This window comes from Botryllus schlosseri, chromosome 12 (genome assembly GCF_051294905.1).
Source record: "Botryllus schlosseri isolate E-star chromosome 12, Bs_hap1, whole genome shotgun sequence".
Lineage (NCBI taxonomy): Eukaryota > Metazoa > Chordata > Ascidiacea > Stolidobranchia > Styelidae > Botryllus > Botryllus schlosseri.
In genome coordinates, this window is record NC_137247.1 from 21,817,365 (window position 1) to 21,837,843 (window position 20,479).

The window sequence follows — 20,479 nt, forward strand, 5'->3', positions numbered from 1 at the left end:
AGATTCGCTGGGCGAGAAATGAATTTAAGTCTATTCAACAGCTGTAACAATCAGCTGTTGAGCGTGTTTGTTAGGCTTTTCTTTCTTTTTTTTTGCTCATTGGCACTGATTCCGGTGGATACTGCACATTTTGTGGTTTTGTTTGATATTATTAACCTATATGAAATCGTTAGGTTTTTTCTTCTTATTGTTCGTTGGCACTGATTATACGTGGATGCTGCACATTTTGTGGTGTCTTTTGACAAACTAGCCCAAATAAAGCGTTTTTGTGACTAATTCGAGGCTGAAACTATCTATTTAGAGGACGATGCCAAAACTGCCAAAAATAAAAATCGAAAAATGCCAAAAATAAGTTATTTTTGGCAGTTTTGGCATATGCCAAAAATAACACGGCCTGCTCATGGCTAAGACTGTGCAGTGTGCATTCGCATCCCAAAGGTGTTACACGAAATGACAACCTAACTCACAGTAATAGCGCGGTTAAGAATCCTTCGTGACTGCATGTAGGCTATGCCTTTCTACGTCCTGCGTGCAAGCATCATTCGGATTAAAATGTTTTGTTTGATTTATACTGTGGTGTATGTCTGAGGTGAGTTCTGGACTCGTGTACCACGAGTGTGTATTTACAACCGTAAATCACGGCACGTACATGGGTGAAAAGTCACAGTTCTACCGCTAAGAGTGTAGGGCTTCGTGTAAGGAGGCATATAGGGCATCGTTAGTACTTTCTTTAATATACTTTGCGATGTTGGCAGAGTACTGGTTAATGTGAGTCATTTCACGCTTTAAACGGTACACGACTCATATTAGATTTAGCAGTACGGAGTTACAATGGTCGAAATGAATGCACTCACGAATGCAGCTTTTCCCGTCTTTTGCGAGCACTTTATTGCCGTAACAAGAACATCGAAAACCAGGTTGCATGTTATGGCAACGGGATTGACATCCGCCGTTTCTTACTCGGCATTCATCCACGTCTAAAACGGGAAATTGTGATCTATCCGGTTACTCAATACATATCCATTGATATTAAGTTTCATAAGAACGTGATTATTACGGAAATGAAGAGAGAGAACTATAACGCCTCTCCAACATAGGCTTGTCGGTACAACGAATCTTGAGTTGATCTCGGGCATCAGCATATTTATGCTGGATCAATCGGACAGTGACTTGCGGGTGGAGTACGAACATATGATGCTAGAAATCTGCCATATTGTTAAGTAACAGAGCTTTTGATAATGTCGGCAGGTCTCAATTGTTTTCTCGGACATGGTTATTAGAAAGTTGTGATACTCCAGTATGCATATTCTACTACCGTAAAATAGTAACATATACTATTGAATTAAAAGATCCGGAACCGATTATTAATAAATAAAAATGCCACCGAAAACTACATGATTATTAAAACTAAATGGATGAATATAAGAACTATGCGTCGACAATCCTAGAACTATAGTTACCTACGCATTTCGTTGGGTTTACTTGACTGTTTTCTAATCCTTTCATGCATACACAAGAGTAACTTCCGTCAGAGTTTCTGCACTCGTTCCCCGTTCCGCAAATGTCAGGCTGCGCGAGACATTCGTCTTCATCTGGATATAACCTTCACGAGGTCAGCGTCCTTTCGACGAAAGCGTAAGTTATTTCATGTTCTCACCGATGCAGGTACGCCCGTCGAAGTCTAGTATATATCCGATCGGACATACGCATAGAACACTGCCTGGAGTATTGACGCATCGATGAGAGCAACCATAATTACTATCTTCGCACTCATCCACATCTATAAAGATCAAATGGAAGACTAGATAGCGTAATGGCGAAGCGTCCGGCTTCTTGATCGGTAGGTCGTGGGTTCGTACCCCGACCGGGTCAGACCAAAGACATGAATAGTAATACTGATACCCATGAAGTCCCCGCTTAGCACTACCGGGATGGCATTTAGGGGTGGTGCAATACTTAAAAAGCCTTACAATGCTATTTCTGAACCTTCGTTGTCCAGTGGCATATGCACATTATGGACTCACGGTATGTAGGTGCAGATTGCGCACATATCGTGTGTAGGCCTATGTCATATCATGACGTGGTGTATAAATAATCGGTGTCCTATCCCAGTCTATTAGCAGACATTTCCATAGCTCCTGCACTCACCTACCGTAAGTTCCTTTTGGAACGGAATTTGAATGTTGAAACGCAAATTACGTTCATATTGGAACATTTTTAGTCGCTCTAAGGAACGGATACTCAACTAATGTTAGCAAAGAAGACTGAATTTCCCTTCGATCTGCTGGTTGGAGTCTCACCGACTTTATTCGGTCGGATATACTTCAGGTAATAGAAGATTAGTTCGTCTCTCCCGGCTGGCAGCCAAATCCCGGACACCATGTCTGGGGGTATTCGGACTGTGTTTCCACTCATTGATCTACATCATATCTGGGACCACTTCAGACAGTTTTTGTCACTATAGCGTACTGTGCGAACATACTCAAGAGCGTCGAGGTGACAACGAAGTTCGAACGTGCCCAGGCAGAGTGACCGAGTGGCAATACAGTCCTAATCTATCCCAGACATAATGTTATCCTACCGCTGGCATACAATATCTATCTACGAAGCAATCGGTAGCTGCATCCGGTTAATCAATCGTGAATCACGTGTTAAGTCCTTTGTTCTATTCGGCTGTCATTATATAGTACTTAGTTCAGCACCTTATTCTCCCATTTCTATGGTATTGTCTTACCTGTACAAGGAATCCCCAAACGCGGGTTACCACCGTATCCCGGAATACATGTGCATTGGTCAATTGAAATTGCCCCAATACTTTCGGTTCTAGAGTTACCAGGGCATGCAGTGCATTCAACGTCCTCCAGATAATAATTCATACGACAACCTGAAGTAATCGTTGAATAGCATCATGAATATTATGAATAGACATGAGAAGATTAACTGGTTCAAACCTAAACAGGACAAGCCGTCTTCGGACGATATTTGATCCGGTGGGCATACGCAGTTGTAGCTGCCAACTGTGTTCAAGCAACCATATGAGCATTGCGAGACATATTCACATTCGTCAACGTCTGATCATTTCAAAACATGCCAAGTTAGACAAATGTAATTGGTGCTATTGAATTGCGCACCTGAGCAAGATTGTCCGTCCGCTTTTAAAGTATAGCCCTCGTGACAAGAACAGAAATAGGACCCCGCGGTGTTGTTGCACACATGCGCGCAGTTTCCCAAACCGCCATGCTCTGCACATTCGTCTTCGTCTGAAAAAAATAACAGCAGCCAAAGTAAGTTTGTGGCTCCGAGACAAGGGGTATCCGGAAGAAATCTAATCGGTCGCATTTAATATGGTGGATAATCTATAGGTCGATGTTATTTCTCTTTAGGGGGACACCCATCGATGTCTGATTAAGCAGTGCCGCACCAAGCGCCATGATCTGAAGTTTTTTTTACAGCAATCTGAAGATATCTTAGTGAATTAAACCGCCAGTTCACCTAGCAATGTTCCACATGATGATTGCAGTAGGCAGAGGTGATCAGTAACGAAGTAGGCTACTTCTACGTTTTCCGAGTACGCAAATAAATTTTGCATTATTGCGCTACTTCTTCAAGGTCTTCATTTTGCACTTCTACTTTCGGCATGCCTTAAAATTGCTACTTGTGGTTGAGTAAAGGATTACTTATATTACTTCTGCTCGATTAGAAACGCAGACTACTTTTACTACATCTGAAAGTAACCCGGCTACACCGACCAGTCAATTTACATAATTCGAATTCAGGATTGATACGTTTAATTGGATCAGTGGCTCTCACACTTTTTCAGACACGCCCCTTTTAAGATAGTGAAAAATTTCGCGCCCCCTTATCTTTATATCACAAAATCCAACCAGAATGCTTGCAATCCCAACTGATAGTTTGATGGGATGGAAATGTCTGCTGTTGATGAGAGAATTGTCAAATATGAAATCAGGACTATACACAGAGTAACAACTATGTATCGGAAGAGAAATCGCGCGGAGCGCGAAAAATATTCCAATTTGACCGTAGCTTCACCCCTCCTTCTGATACATTCACGCCCCAAAGGAGAACGCTCCCCAGTTTGCGAACCACTGCCTTGGAAAATAAATCACAAAATATCGTTATATTGTGAGACACAACGATGAAGCTTGACCGATAGCGTGAACGAAGTGATTTCATACCAAAACACCCGGTGCCATTTCTCGGGGCGTATCCGGGCATGCAGACTTCAAGACAGGCGCGCCCGTCCTCGCCAAGTCGAAAATTTGGCTGGCAGGCGCAGCGATAGCTGCCTATCGTGTTCTGGCAGAGATGATCACACGGCCTGCTACTTGATGAAGCACATTCGTCTGCATCTGTAATTTGGAATACGGTACGACCTTCTAATAAAAATATCACCGATTCTCTGAAAAAGGCAATTTTACCGATACATTTGCTTGGGTCTCGGTCCGATACAACGTATCCACTTTGGCAAGAACATTCGTATGATCCTGGAAGATTTCTGCATCCGTGCTCACATTCGATAGTCTGGCATTCATCGATGTCTTCAATTAATTGCGAAAACCGTGAAATGAAATATAATAAAGCATGACACTGGTGCATTGTGAAACATAAGGAAATCTATGAGTAATAAATTGACTGCAAAGCGCCTGCATAATCGTAATGGAAGAGAGCAGCAATTGCAAACAACAATTCCCTCGTAGGCTATACTAACAGCAAATGTGCGTCGCAGTATGGAGCAAATGCAGTCATGAATGGCACAACCACCCAATATTACCGGCTCTCGTAACTGGAGATCGATGGAATAAAGATGATCAACACATAGGCTACTATTCTTCGTCTTCCTGATGCAGGTAAACTCTATCAGTCTATGACCAAGTGACAAGATATTGCCATAACAATGATTAATTCAGCAGTCTGCTGGGATGGACCTCCCAGATATAGTGACTTAACTTGCCGACGTCAGTATTTACAAACAACTTGCTCATACCTACCGACACAATCGTTTTTTCGATACATCAGAAACCCAGATCGACACGAACATCTATGACCCCCTTCAAAATTGATACACGTGTGAGCGCATCCTCCATTGTTTTTCTCGCATTCATTTACATCTAGAGCAATAGAATCGCAATGAGGTATTCTTGAGGCATGCTGTCTTACTGAAAATTTAATAAAAAATACAATTGACCGTGAAGCAAGCATGAAGTTGTTTATTGATAGAAGGAAGACACATTGATATTGTTAAACAATCCGTTTAACTTCAATTACAATGTTCAGTGAGATCAGTGTGCCACCAACTTTTGGGTTACCATATTTTGGAAATCTGGAAAACGGACACTTTTTCAGAATTTTCAGACTTGCAAAACCGGAGGAAAATCCAGAAAATGGGTAAATCTTTCTTTCACATTATCAGGTGGTTGACTAAAAAAATGAAAGGTCAACGTTCTCGCTCAATGCCCAAAATATAGTTTTTCTTTCACGTTATCACGTGGGTGACTAAAAAAAGGTCAACTTTCTTGCTCAGTGCCCAAAATACAGAAATACAGTTTTTCTTCCACATTATCAGGTGGTTGACCTAGAAAATGGTCAACTTGTCGGCTGAGCTCCTGAAATACTCGCCGGAGCGCGTTACTTCGGTGCTGATTTACGGTATGTCAGTCGAATTTGGCCGTAAATTTGACAAAAGGACGTCCTCCGAGGACACTTTCAAAAAAGTCAAAAAAGAGAACAAATCCTCTTAAAAGAGGACGTATGGTAACCCTAACCAACTTACCTACACATACATCTTGCTGCTTCATATATCCTTTTTCGCACTTGACAATCTCTGCAAATTTAAGTTCACATTGTAAGAAAAAGCCAGAGTAGCACAGTGGCCAGCTGGTGACACCACTGTTCTCTGCAAGCAGAAGCTTCGTCTTTTGTCTCTTATGTCTGTCTTCCAAGAACAAAACCGCTGGGTGGGAAAACCGGGGCCGGTTCCAAGCCGTGGTCAAAATGTGTGTATGTGTGCAGCTTGCTAGAGTAAACCCGACTATTGAGCACGTATCCGATGTGTTAATCCTCTCCCTTACATCGTATGCCAATGAATTCGTCGGCGTAATTGGTAATCATTGCCAACCAACATCTTCATCACTACAAACGCGACCGCTGACGTAGACATTTTAGAAGAGAAGAATCATAGTTGTGAATCCGACTATTCGGAGGCATGCCCTTACAATTCCCGGACGGTCAGCTTGCGTGGCACACTAAAGTAAGGCCGGGCAACGTTTTCGCTCTCGCCTGATTCCGGTTAACTTGACGTGATTGTGGCTTTGAATATAAAATTTAGTTCAGTATGCGTGACTATTCAATGTTTCCAATCGCGAGCTGCCGACATCGAGTACCCGGGTGCTTTGCTTACGAGTCTATTTTATTAACCGTCGAGTCGCGTATTTTAGTATCCGTCATGCTCTCGTCATGCCTAATATGGGAAATTAGAAAAGCTGAAATATGTACCGCTTATTCGACCACAAATACCATAAGTGAAATATGACCAGTCCAACCATATAAGAAATAATCGCGCATGGGTCTACAGTAAATACCAGAGTTTGATCGCTACGTCACGGAAATTCGTGAGTGTCCGTTTGCATCGTGTTTTCAATGCTGTGATATGGCAGAGCAGAGGTTTAAAGGTCTCTATGGTGTGAGAGAGAGTATCGAAAAGATTTTCCTCCTTGATAAAATTATTCCTTACCATCATAGACGTATAAATCAATAAGTCAAAAGTATTGACTGTCACTTTCAAACTTCATTAAAAAAAGTACTCGGCTCGTATTCCCGAGCTCGAATCACTTTTCCCAGCCAAGTACCACGGACATAAATCACTAACCTGACCTCACCAACCAATAAAAATTGGATTTTTCAACAAGGATTAAAAATTCCCAATTTACTGGTTAATCTTTGGTGTTTATAAAACAGTGACTCTTACACTTTTGCCTTGTTTGAACCATTTTTCAAGTCACTAAGCAGCTCTTGCTCGCCTCTAGCTAACTACGGAAAAGTATGTTTTACTCAAGAGGGATACGATTGTTGATATACGATGTTGTTTTGAATTCTCTACTAGTTGCTGACCATCACCTCTGACGAGTGTCAGCCGAAAATATCCGGGTCCATTTCAATAGTCAATTATATATTGAAGTTCCGTACCTCCAAGAAGCTGTTCAAGAGTATGCGTAATTGTGTATAGCGCAATTATTGTTCCAAGTGAAAGAGAGGCAAGATAAGTGGGTTGGCATTTTTATTTAATACTGGATTTTCTTTAACTGAGATCCAGTTGTTCACTCTAGCACACCCGAAGCACACTGCAAAATGGGCATAGTGGTTGTTCGATTTTTATTAATGTTTCAACTCAAGAAAGTTACTTAAAACAGTTCAGTGCTAGTGAAGAGAATACATTCAAAGCCCGCTGCGTATTGCTCGGATTTCAAAGCTGTAACTTGTACTTTATTTGCAGCTGGATCGGAATTTTGGAGTATGACTGGAGTCCAACTGGAGGCGGAGTGGCGTTTTTGATGGGTACGAATGTGACCAGTCAAAATTTTACTGAATTGTCTCTTGGAATTCATGTACGTTCAATTGCTCATTGTTTAATCCAGTTCTTGCAGTTCCCTACAACAAAGGTAACGGTAAGATTTCATCGAATTAGTGTTTGTTTGTGCAGTCTCTTACTGAGTTCTCAGGACCTATCGGAGTTTCTCGGACCTTTATCATGCCAAGTAAAAAATCTGCTACTGGAGTTGGATAAGATTGAAAGTATTTTTGAAGCAGGGAGCAGGACTACAAACGAATATTTCGGAGAATTCACCTATCCGCCCTGCACTCCTGATTAAGCTATTTTTTGTCAGTTCGTAAGCTTATAACAACGTGACTAAAAAGGAGTGGTAATCTAGTTTGAGCGCTCCCATTCGGTAGCCTTTCAAAAAAAATCAGCCTTTTCGTACCCCCAAACAGAGCATTCCTAACCCAGGTTTAAAATTGCTGCTGTTGGAGAGGCTTAATGCATACCACGACAGTTTAGCATACACTAAAAGCTACCCTACTTACTTTTGCATTGAGGTACTGTTCCTTTCCATTGCCCATTCCTCATGCAGTAGCTTTGACTGTCGCCTCCAACCAACGATAGTCCTCTTAAGCAATGATATTTAACAAAGTACATCGCTTCGCCTTCATAATCTCTTGGTAACGCGTGCGTTCTGCGGAAATTTAGAACTTCACCGTAAAAATAGCATAATGGGAAGAAGTGTTATGTTTGGAATTATGCTTGCATGTTTAAGTATTATTGTAGAAATGTGGAACTAATTGCATATAGTACAGTGATTTCCAAACAACTGGCGAGATAGCGCAGTGGTATAACCCGCGGCTGCAACACCAATGGGTGCGGGTTCGAGTCCGACCGAGGTTGACTTCCGAATTCCGATACTTAAGTGTTGGAGGTTTACCTAGGCTCCTCCTCGCCACCTTATCCGCGTCAGCGGTGTCTTACAAAAGCCTAGAGGTGGGCCGTGCTATAAGTCGGCAGTTACGGAGAAATAAGAAGAATATCGGCCTGGTGTAAATGACCATAGTAGTCGACAAACACCATGAATACCCCAAACCAAACAAAAAACAAACAACTGGGAGCATGAACGCATCTGACGGAGGCGCGATTTAGAACGAGCTGAAGATTGTTTTTCTGGATATAATCCGAATTCCATATTTGAGAAGTGTAACGACAGCCATAACATCTTTCATGCCAATAAGAAATGCATTGGGATTGCGAACATTCTTGTTGTTCTTTTAAATATTGTTTATATGGAGATAATGGAAGGGGGCGATTTTTTTCACTATAATCAAGGGTTAGTGCGGAGCGGTTCGACAAATTCTCCAGTCCAACTCCGATCCTGTTTTTCAATTCTCTGGTCCGGCTCCGATCCGGCTCCGGTAATGATGCGGCTCTGATCCAGCTCTGGCCCAAATTGAAAATATCCGGCAGGATATCCAATCCGGCTCCGGTCCAAGGTCCGCACTATAAGGGGGCGCGCAGAAAAACGTTTGAGAATCCATGACATAGTAGATGACACCCATGGTATTCATGATATCCATGGTATGCAATACATTTAACAGAACAACAGTAGAATTTAAAAAGGCTAATAGGCGATTATTTGAAAGGAAAAAACATCTTTACGATCCTGTGACGTCATAGATATATGTTGACGTACCTAGGAGAATTTATGGTGCGAAACACATTACACAAAACTTGAAAGAGATAGTTTATCTTTTGCACCTTAGATTCGATAAAGCTTTACCGAAATACGAGAAACCTGAATTACTTACACAAAATATCCCTGCATGGGCTTGCGTGGCTTGCTGCAAGCTTTACTTATGCCACTGTATGAAGCAACTTCAGACGACTAAAAATAAGATATACATGTTATTTTAAAGTGAGTACATATTTAGCGAATTACCTCAGTGGATAAAGGTGGAACTTTTATTCTTGATGGCGGCGTGGGCTGAGGGGCTGCAGAAAGAGCGATTTTCGAACAGCATACATACGGATCTTAATCAGCATTACCTGTATTCGTACGAATTGGGATGGACTCTGTCGGCTCGACTGGTTCAAACGCTGTTTCATCCTTCCCATATTCAGGATACACGGAAGGCACCTGGAAATGACGCAGTCATAAGGAATATTATGGCGCAACCATATGAATTAATTATGCCGTTAAATGACTGCACTATGCAAGAGCAGCGGAACTACGTCGACAGTCCAATACTATCAACATGCAGTTTCCAATGTCCTTATCAGCCGCATAAAAAGGGTTGATACCAATTATATTATAATTCAATATATATACGACGCTATATACATGACTTGCTAATCATAGGTTATTGTAGTGGTGAAATCTGCCCCTGGAATTTATGCTTGGAAATCGAGATTCTCGAAATTGTATTGCCACCCGTTTTATTTGTTGGTTGAAACTTCTACACTGCACTTTTAGCAGTGGTGAGCATTATGAGCCCTAAATCCAGTATGTTCTAATATTTTGAGAGTGAGGTTACCATATTTTCGTGACCCAAATATCGGATAGGCCTACTCTTTAGCGCCTGCTAGCTGTTTTTAAAATGACGCATGAAAACATATGACATCACACTACCAATGTTGGCCGTGGTGCAAAAGGCCGTCAGGCGATAAGGCCATCATTTATCTTTAATAAACAACAAAAACAACAACACTGCCAATGCTTTGCCTATCGATTGTATATAGGAGTGAATATTTTTAACAGAGGCAGTGAATTAACAAGGCTAGGGGTCAACCTTTTTGCATAACTCGACTCGAGTCAGCTACGAGTCACGATTTTTCAGTGACTCTACTTGACTCCAGTCATTTTATTGAAAATGAAAAAAGACTCGACTCGACGCGAGTCGATTTATGTATTGACTCGACTTGTAATGGAGTCATGGCGCATAACTCGGACCAAGTCATAAGACTCGAGACTAAGTCGATGAAGACAGACATTCGATTGTAATTTCGAAAAATAGTAAAGTAATCACGCTATTATTATTTCGTCCATCAGTACTGGTACTTGGATATGCTACCAGGAACTGTTAAAAGTGAGAAAATTATTGTATATTATGAATGCGAAGCATTCAATATCGCCGAGCAGAGTTGTAAAAAGTGGGTTTCAGATGACACTAACTCGAAACTGAACAGTCAACACAATGACTTGGACTCGGACTCGAGTCAAAACACTATAACTAGGACTCGACACTCTACTCCGTGACTTGGACTCGGACTTGACTCGGTGGTGAATTGAAAATGACTCGACTTGACTCGAGTCAAAACTGTTGAAGTGAAATTGACTTGCGACTGGGAACCTTGTGACTTGATTAAAACCCTGCTTTAAGGTGGCATAAAAGTAGGGGAGATGTGGTACCGATGGATCACTGGGACCGAAAATACTTTGAAAATTCTCTATGATAATTCCATGATTACACTCCGTGAACTTTTCTACAATTGCATGCTTGCAACATCTTTCCTCACATACAAAAAAATTCGACATGCGCGAACTATGGGGTCCCTCACAGATGTTTTTTGTTTTGGGGGGTGTAAACTAAATTTAGATCGACATATACATTTTTCTTTGTAACCTTCAACACGAACAAACCAGCAATCATTTTTATTGTGAAGTCTAGGGCTTGTATCAGGCTATATAATGGAACCTATTATTTTTTTCAGTTCTTTCCTTAAGTGGAATTTTTTTCGATTCATGTACAAAATTAGTAGGGTGGGGACCGATGATGCAATAGCCAAATCAAGCAAAATAATCAAGCATACTAATCATGAAACAAATGAAACATGACTACGTAGAGAATATCTTTATGTAATAATTGAATATGATGTTTTATCTCTATAACGAGGTCTTTGGACGTCACACTGTCGATTTTCGGGCAATATGTATGTACCCTCAAATTTATAAGTCCGAGCCTAAATCGAAACGTGATTTTATGATCACATTTGAGTCAATATTTAATCTATTTCTTGACGGTTGCGACCGAAAATTCTTCTTTGGCTCGCTATAGCTTAGATAATAATACTGAGCAAGAAAAGTTGTCACATCTGAGTTTTTTAGGGTATATGTGTCATAGGTCCCGGGGTCGTGTGCCATTGGACCCACCGGGTGGGGACCGATGACACGTTCGAGCAACAAATTTTAAACGTCCATAAATATTTCTTGAAAAGACGGATATTCATGTATATGTGCGCGATAGGTGGAGCTTGTATCAAAGTGCTGAGCCGGCAAAAGATCTGCTGTTTTCGGCTGAACATTTTGGGGCCAGCGAACATTTTCCAATTTTTGATCCATCGGTGTCACATCTCCCCTACTCAATTGTGTCATTCTCTAGTCGAACACGTGCGACCCGTAGAGAAAAAATTGTTTGTTTCAAGTTTTAATGGCACGCGGTCTGCGCCATTGGTTATTGATTATCGTGTGAGCTCACGTGGGGTAATATAAAGTATTCGAAACCAAAACCGTATAAGTATCTATATTCTACGAACTACAACCCACTGAAAATTATGCTCATAAACCAGTGGTTCTCAACCTTTTTGGCTTCGCGGACCCCTTTTGACCGTCACGGACCCTCGCGGACCCCATCAAGTTTTAGTTCAATTTTAGCTCTATTATGGAGCAACCTTCATCTGTCGTTTGCAAATATGAACTGTAGGCTTGTGATCAACAGCAAAGTAATGATTTTTCTTGAAAATAACGTCATACTATTTATGTAGAAATTGGTAAACTTTTATTATTTCAAAGCTAATTTTGCTGCTGTATTTCTTGAAGTACGTGGTCGTGTCTTGAAAATCCGCGTCTTCGTTTTGATATGAGCAAGGAGTGCCGAAAACCATTCCCGCAAAGATAGCTGGAGGCTAATGCAATATATTAACGCATAACGCTTCCGACGATACTTTTTGCGTGATCGCAACATTTATGACAACAAAATGAAGAAATATATATTTTATGAACATATCACGTCCAGCATCTAGCGCAGGGACGGCCAACATACGGACCGCGGGCCGGATTCGGCCCGCGACGGCATTGTGATCGGCCCGCAGAGAGTTTATACCATCAAAGTGAAATCCTAATCTAAAAGTATAGACAAATTTTATGCGCTTAAGAATGCATCCGAGTTTTCCAACCTGAGAAAGACTGTCATGAACGACTTTCCGTTCGGGTTTAAATATATATTTACGAGCAAACATTTTCGACCATGAACAATTGAACATTACCAAGACAAGGCTGCATACCAATATAACTGGTGATATGAATTTAACGGTTGGGGCGTAATGCTTTGATAGCAACAAAACACTACTTGTTCATCAAACAATCAGCCTTGTCGACAGGGCATCCGCAATAAGAATGCGCCAAATCTGATAGCCGAGCTTTAAGAGCAGGTATATCATTGTCCGATTTATGACGAGTGTCAGCCGAAAATATTCGGGTTCATTTCAATATGAATATACTATTGAATTGTATATTGAAGTTCTGTACCTCCAAGAGGCTGCGCAAAATAGTGGTTATGTATATCACAGGATAAAATGGATTTCGTGGCGAGGTTTCAATCCCTGCATTGGGACAAATTAGGGAAATACTTCGGAAATTTATATTTCAAACGACTGTTCACTAATTTGATGAGACTGACAACTTCAAATCAAGAAGGTTTCGCAGAAATTACGAAGTCACCTTGATTGACGTTACTATCTCCATATTTTTAATTTTCCACCAACATCAACAAAACGTCTCTAAACAGCAAAATGTTTGTATATGCAGGTTATTGGAAAATTGGCAATGAAAATGAATTTCCACACTACAATAGTTCATGTTAGACGATTATGATGATGATATGAGTCATGAGGTTTTAGCAGTTGTGGTGCGAAACTGCTTCATGCTTTCTCAAATTAAAAAATAAAATAAAAATTACATTATCGCCATTTAAAGCATTTAGAGGTCTCGCGGACCCCCTGAAATTGCGTCGCGGACCCCCGGTTGAGAACCGCTGTCATAAACCATTGTACTTTTTCGTGTCAACAATGCACCAAAGGTTTGGTGCAGCCTGGTGGCCTTTGCGGTGGAGGTCATGTTGCAGTGTTACAATTCCTATCTCTAGCTGCTCAGCATCCAGGTTCAATGGATTTCAGTCTACCGGAGAGCAGCTATGATTACAGAAGTTAGAAACATAGTACTCAACTGCGTCGAGTGTAAGAGAATCAAGCTGTGTCAAAAGATACTATACGTAATAGGCATACAGATCTTGAAAATCTGCTAGTGCTTCACGGCTATCTGTTACCGAATGGTAATGTTGCTTACTCCTTTGCCCTTGTCTTGGACGTTGAGCTACCATAAGGGTACTCCCCGCCATTTCAAGAAGACCCTGGATGGCATTTCGTCATGTCGCCTATATAGGCACGCCTATGGTTACTAATTGTATTTGCGAGCATATTTGATATCATCACTTTAAGTGTTTGCCATTTGTAAGTTACATGTTATTATGATTTATACATGAATAGCTAAATCAATCAATCTACAAAAAGGCTCACTGGTTAGTGCTGCTATTCGATCTATTTTTAGAACAGGCTCGCGGGCTACTCATCTCGTCCTCGCGGGCTATCTGGGGCCCGCGGGTGCCGCATTGGTGACCCCTGAACGAGGCTATTGGGCCATATCTACAATTTGAGCTCTGGTGATTGCAAGGGTCAGTATTCTTATTGGGTCTACAACATACTTCTTCACGGGCTATATGAAATTATCTTGCCCGCCGATCGTATATTTGACAGCCCTGCTACCTCAAAATTTGGTAAGCTGATTACTGATAAAAGGTCAGCACCCTTTCCGGGACTTTCTCACTGCCTATGCTAGGAGCCTTACCGACACTGCGAGCATACCGTTCTCTTACAATGGAGATTACAATTAGACGTATTACAGTAAATAATGGTTGTTTTAATTTATTTGTGATTGCAGTTTTTGCCACGACAGGCTTGGTATGCATATGAAATAGGACAATACACGTGACGCGAAATGTCGCGCAGCCCAGCGCGAAGAAGAATTTCAAGTAAAATCAATCTTCCCCAATTAAGATATTGTTTATATAGATTTACTAAAAAAATTGAGCTTCCTTCAATCATCCATTCAAAATTCCGAAAATTTGAGCATATTTCAGCATTTCCTCCCGTACGCAGCGAAATTTCGGACATGTCCAGGAAATACCGGGCGTATGACAACCCTATTGTGAACAATCTGCAATCGTGCGAAGGCAATGTCTTCTGTTGCTGTAGTTGTTTTTGTCATTGTTTATAAATTAACAAAAAGATTTGGCGTTTATCGCCTGCCTCCTAACGGCCTTTTGCACGACGGTCAATGAAATGAATGTATCTTGTGAATAAGTGATATCATTGCTACTTTTCATATCCAAATGTATGTTAAACTGCGAGACCGATGTACTTCTACAATCACGTATTACGCCCTACTTAAGTCAAATAATTACTATCCTTTTTTTATTTTATTTTTTAAACCACTTGAACCGCCTATTCAATAGCTTTAAAGGCTAACCATTTTCATACGAGGCCCCAGAATACCTACCAAAGTTTTTCTATTTACCTTCGGTTCCCTTCGTTTATACATGACAACGCTCGCAAATCGATTTCGTTACTTTAGTTGTAAAGTGCGCCGATATGCCTACTTCAACAGCATCGAGAGTATGTCTAAGATTTGCATATGCATTCTCAGATCTACCAACCTTAACCTTCTATTCCGCAATATAATAATACCAATATTGTAATGCATGATGATTTATGTTTCGCAACGCAGGCAGTGTTCTGGCAAAACCACCTTTGTGTCATAAGACGGAACAAATCTTCCGAAGATTGCAAGTGACGAATGCAACTATTTACAAAGATAATCACTAGAATTAATAATCCTCAGTTTTTCAATATACTGGGCGCCCAATTTATTATTATAGTTGAAAAAAATGTATATTTTAAAGTTGAGTGACGCAAATCACACTACTCTGTCTTGCATCGCGACGCACACCGTACGGCGTAATCTGTCGAACATCTACTGCAATATCATAGCAAGCATATGAAGAAATCAACTCACGTGATTCGCGAAGTTCGGCCGTGGGTTGATAATCCTCGAATTTGACGAGATTATTCCCGGATTCGAACGCCCATAGTAAGAGGATTGTGGGTACATAGGAGGAACGGCACCGCCAATCTGATAGGCCGGAATGAACTGCGGGACATAAGGTTGCCGCGGTTGGTAGTACTGCCGACCACGTGGGTATTGCCAGTTGAACACCCTTTCGGTCGGAATAACGCGGATATCAGGCTGTGGATACTGAGGATATCGTTGTTGCTGAGGTAGAGCGGGCGACAACGGTATCGAATCCGACGGGTCGGGACCATTCGCCTCTGCGGGTGGCATGATACGTTCTCTTGGAGGCAGCTCGTCTTCGGCCGATACAGCGTCAGCCGCGCCAGGCGTCTTGTACAAACTAAGTACACCGTTCTTACCAAGGGCGCCGTACCTGCTAAACTGCGATTGCGGAGTGTTTTCTGAATGGCTGACGTAACGACCCGAAGGTAGTTGCCCAGAGATAGGTGAATTCTGAGACGGTATGGGGGACAAGGTTGAGCTATTTTGGGAGTTGGAATTTTGTTCGGGGCTGTTTGGAATAATTTCCGGAGTAGTGGACTGGGGAATTTCTTTCGATACAACCGGCGGAAGCAGGTTCTCTGAAATGCAGTGTATCGTGAATGGTTTCTGGCATTAAATATGCGGAAAGCAGATGCACCCTTAGCTGGAAGCTAAGATGCACCCTTAGCTGCGTATTCACACTCAAAAAGCGGCGCACGAACACACAACCGACCTCAAAATTCATAAATTTCGTTCTCGAGGTGTACATTGAATACTTCATTGGATCTGTAAGCGACTCCACAATATTTTCTTGTTTTTGTGTTTTAACTTAAGGGATGTTTTAAATTACTTTGTTCAAAGCATTTTCTAAAACAGTGTTTGAAACATATTGCCTTTACATTTGTTTTGTATTTTTCAAGTGGTAAAGTTTTGCCATAATTGTGTAAATACTTTCCATAAAACATGCTTTTCAAAAACCCCCGGATATAGCCGACGTATATCAAAATGGGATAGTTGGAACCCTCCACGAAATAGTCGGTTCAACAGTAATAGTACAGATACTTCGTCAAAGGAGCTTTATTAACTCTATATTTTCAATTGAAAATGTCAATGACGTACTAATTAAACTTTCGTGACGTCATGGCTTGAAAGAAAAACAATAAAAAAACATGTTTCAAACAAGACCCTTGTTTTAAACATGTTTGTTTTAAATTGATTTTTGTTCTAAATGCAACCCTACTATCAACCAATCATCATTATCAACCGGCGTTTTTCTTTATCCGCATATATTCAATTGCTAGCTTAGTCCCTTTCGTAACTTTGTGGGGGAGATAGTAGGCTACTCATTGTTTCATTGTGTACAGCAGTGTTATGACCAAGTGTGAACGTCCCTTGGTACTTCATTTGTGGTTATTCTAATTTGTGGAGCAACAGCTGGATTTAAATGCTGTGTTTGATTTATACTGCAGTATAACTGTTGGGTAGGTTCTGTTTTCATGTAGGACATTTTAGGTGTGAATAAACACTCCTCTCGCTAAGAATGTACGGCAGCACCTTCTCGATTTTCCAGGCATTTCGGCGCAGGCGAGCTCCACCTCATCCCATCACAATATATTTCAGCAACTCCGTCGAGAGTGAATCCGTCACGGCATGTATAAATAATAACAGATCCTCTGAGGAGCTCTCGTCGGTCGGCGTGCAGCGGCGGGACAAGTCGATCGCATGTCGCGGCTTTGAATGTAAGCAAATGCTACTAAAACGTCGGAATCATTTTGCATATAGTCATATGACGGCGTGTCGTTGATACTTACTGTGTACTAACGCAGTGGTTATCAACAGCCGGTGCATCAAATATATTTGATTTTTTTAGAATCTCAGTTCCAATATGCAAGTTGGACGTTTGCCCAATATTTAGAGAAATGAAACGTCAATTTCTAAATTCATTTACAAGTTTGGAACGTATTTTACCGCATTGTGTCGTAAATAGAGCGTTCATGATTGGCTTTGAGGGTAGGTTCCAATGGTACAAGTGTTTTGCGAAATTATTTGAAAGTAGCCGACATATCGCTTCGGTGAATTTATATTTGAAAGAGACTGATACTTTTGAACACACGTTGTTTATTTCCGACAGTACAATTAAGCGGAAATAGGCAGTATAAGCCATAGGAGGGTTAGGCATAGGAGGCCATAGCAAACAGCAAAGTAGCATTTCTTTCAAAGCATGCTGAACAATCAAAAACAAATTAGTCATCTTTCAAATCTGATTTCGAGAGCTACGTCTTGCAGAAACTTCAATCAATACACGCATAATTATCCAATATATAAAGGGCAGCATTACATGAAGTTTCCAATATTACAGGTTGAGGTCGAGAACCACTGTACAATATAGTTTATACTATATACCTGAGGTGGTGAGTAATCAAGTGCTTCTACCTTTTCGGAGTTCTCAAGTAGATTTTGCCTAAATGTATTGCTTAGTCTAGTGCTAGAGGTGTTAGACTGCGTCTACCTTTACATAACGGTTATTAAGGCTAAACTACTCCCCTGTCATACTTTTGAATTTACAGTTTAGGGTAATTTTGAATCGCCCACATTTATGAAATTGTCATGACAACTGCCCGAAATCGCTCCAGTATCATGGTACTGAATTCATTTTCGAAAATTGCAGCTATGGGTATACTGTCATTGGGTAATCTTGCGTTAGTCGCTCAAATGCAATCTGTAACATCGGAAGTAGAGAACTCCAATTCAATATTAAAAGTATGCGACCCCTAAACGAAACTACTTTTTGAACCTAATTACTTGAGTAATTGAGACTTGCGTTTTCAACTCGAAATAGTTTTGATATGTCTTATGAATCTCAACTTTTAGTTGAGATTTATCGAATAGACGGTAATTCGATTTCTACTTGTGTACCAATGCCGACTACATAGACCTCTGTGTCTTGCAGGACACCCATCATCTCCCAACGATATGAGCAGCCACGAAGTAGAAGTCTGGGACAATTGTGTGTCAGTTGATGTTTGAGCTTGTTTCAAATAGGTCCACCCTCTACAATGTCTACATACATCGTCATTTTCGGTTACTTATCCTATGGAATAAGACGAGAGGATGTCTACCACAAAAGCACAATGTTAGTGAACCATACTTCTAACGGTAACATATAACCTTTGGTCTTGGTGTACCTCCCCTCCATACATCTACAGTATTTTGATGAATTATCTCTAACTTACCAACACATTGTGGCGGTGTTCCTCGCCAGGATCCCTGTACACAGGACAGCATTCTAGTCCCGTAAACGTGGTAGTTTTTATTGCAGAAATATTGAGCGAGCATACCACCTCGAATAACCAAGCTGTATCCTTGTTGAATTGTCGGAGGGCTGCTACATCGGGACTGCGCATCTAAATTTAAATGTACCGTCATTCCTGCACGTGTTGAAGCTGACACAATACTCTTACGACGTTCTCCCACGATATCATTTTCGCTCAAGTCAAAGCTAGATAGTGTTTAAGGCTTTTAAAGTTAAATAACTCCTTCACAAAACACCTATATAAGTACAATTACGCATATAGGCCTACTTGCTTCGAATCTTCATTATGTGCGATTGAAACTCATCCGTTTCTATTTATGCCACTATTATATATAACGTCAGAGAAAAAGTAGATGCAAATTAAATTTGTACTATCACGTTTGACCGGGTCTCCCCATATTTGCATCTGTCTTTGCATTCCTCATGACTACAATGTACAATATATCAGTGAAATCTCATTTGTTCAGAGTGAAACCACGTGACAAATACTTCGTATTTAGGGTAGGCGATATATATAAACTTGCCATTCTCACCACACATAGTACTTACCAGCGTCATGATTCCAAATCACGAAAATTCCTACTACACCAAACAGAAGTTTCATGTTGAGTTTCATCGCCGATATACTCATGAAATATTGCTGTATTGCCCTACAACTAGCCGCTATGTGATATCAAACTTAATAATCGACTATCCTGTGCAACAAAATTCATTAAAACCGCAGGTATCGAGCTGATACAAAACAATATATATCCTTTCAAAAGTCTCCAATTAAGGGTTTTCCAGTTGCTGTCTTTAACGTTACTGAAAACGTTGCCCAGTCAGATAATCCGTATAGTACATACGACGCTGCTAGACTATTACCGCACGCTGGTGGATCACAACTCTGCTTCGAGGTTACTCATTTAACTGAGCTACATAGTGCCGCATTTTACACTTGATTGCTAATTTTGTTCGGCCCCCACATCAAAGGACTTTACTCGGAAGGCTTTCTTGACCTTACCAACAATCGAGTTCAGCGTAGCGCAAAAGTAAACGAGTCTGGAGTCCATAATCTTATTTGCAACCTCCCAGGTACTTGAGATTCAGTCAAGCGTTGAAATGCTGTAATGCAGCACGGATCTCTGCAATCTTTGCCTATTACTTCCGACTCGATACGTTTTCTCACCCAAATAAGCGACGGTGATATTACATGTAACAATGAGGCTCAAAACCATCAATTCAGGCATCTTTTCTCCTTCAACTTTAATTTAAAAGCGTTTTTGTGCAAATTACAATGATCCAGGTTCAATGTAATATTCAATACCAATTCACTACAAATAATAATAAAATCATTGAGATCGTAGAACGTGTAACAGCGCATCACTTTACTATCACGGTGATCGTACACCAGAATCACAAGGTATTTGAATCTAGAATGGAAAATAACGGACATGGATAT

At 40.9% G+C, this 20,479-nt stretch overlaps 1 protein-coding gene across 1 annotated transcript in view; it reads right to left on the minus strand.

The window, feature by feature from the left end:
- The window catches only part of LOC145451745 (uncharacterized), a 31,063-nt gene extending 11,040 nt beyond the window's left edge, over positions 1-20,023 (minus strand). The window contains exons 1-18 of the mRNA XM_080329982.1: positions 19,588-20,023; positions 18,959-19,129; positions 17,280-17,456; positions 15,687-16,324; positions 9,608-9,698; positions 9,501-9,553; positions 9,370-9,446; positions 8,101-8,249; positions 5,792-5,842; positions 5,010-5,129; positions 4,440-4,559; positions 4,197-4,370; positions 3,132-3,260; positions 2,952-3,071; positions 2,735-2,884; positions 1,658-1,780; positions 1,461-1,592; positions 855-977 (exon numbers count right to left, since the gene is read on the minus strand). Of these exons, the coding sequence (XP_080186108.1) occupies positions 855-977; positions 1,461-1,592; positions 1,658-1,780; positions 2,735-2,884; positions 2,952-3,071; positions 3,132-3,260; positions 4,197-4,370; positions 4,440-4,559; positions 5,010-5,129; positions 5,792-5,842; positions 8,101-8,249; positions 9,370-9,446; positions 9,501-9,553; positions 9,608-9,698; positions 15,687-16,324; positions 17,280-17,456; positions 18,959-19,129; positions 19,588-19,669 (2,680 nt within the window). The 5' untranslated portion in view covers positions 19,670-20,023. The remainder of the gene's footprint in view (positions 1-854; positions 978-1,460; positions 1,593-1,657; positions 1,781-2,734; positions 2,885-2,951; positions 3,072-3,131; positions 3,261-4,196; positions 4,371-4,439; positions 4,560-5,009; positions 5,130-5,791; positions 5,843-8,100; positions 8,250-9,369; positions 9,447-9,500; positions 9,554-9,607; positions 9,699-15,686; positions 16,325-17,279; positions 17,457-18,958; positions 19,130-19,587) is intronic.
- Between the last annotated feature and the right edge of the window lie 456 nt (positions 20,024-20,479).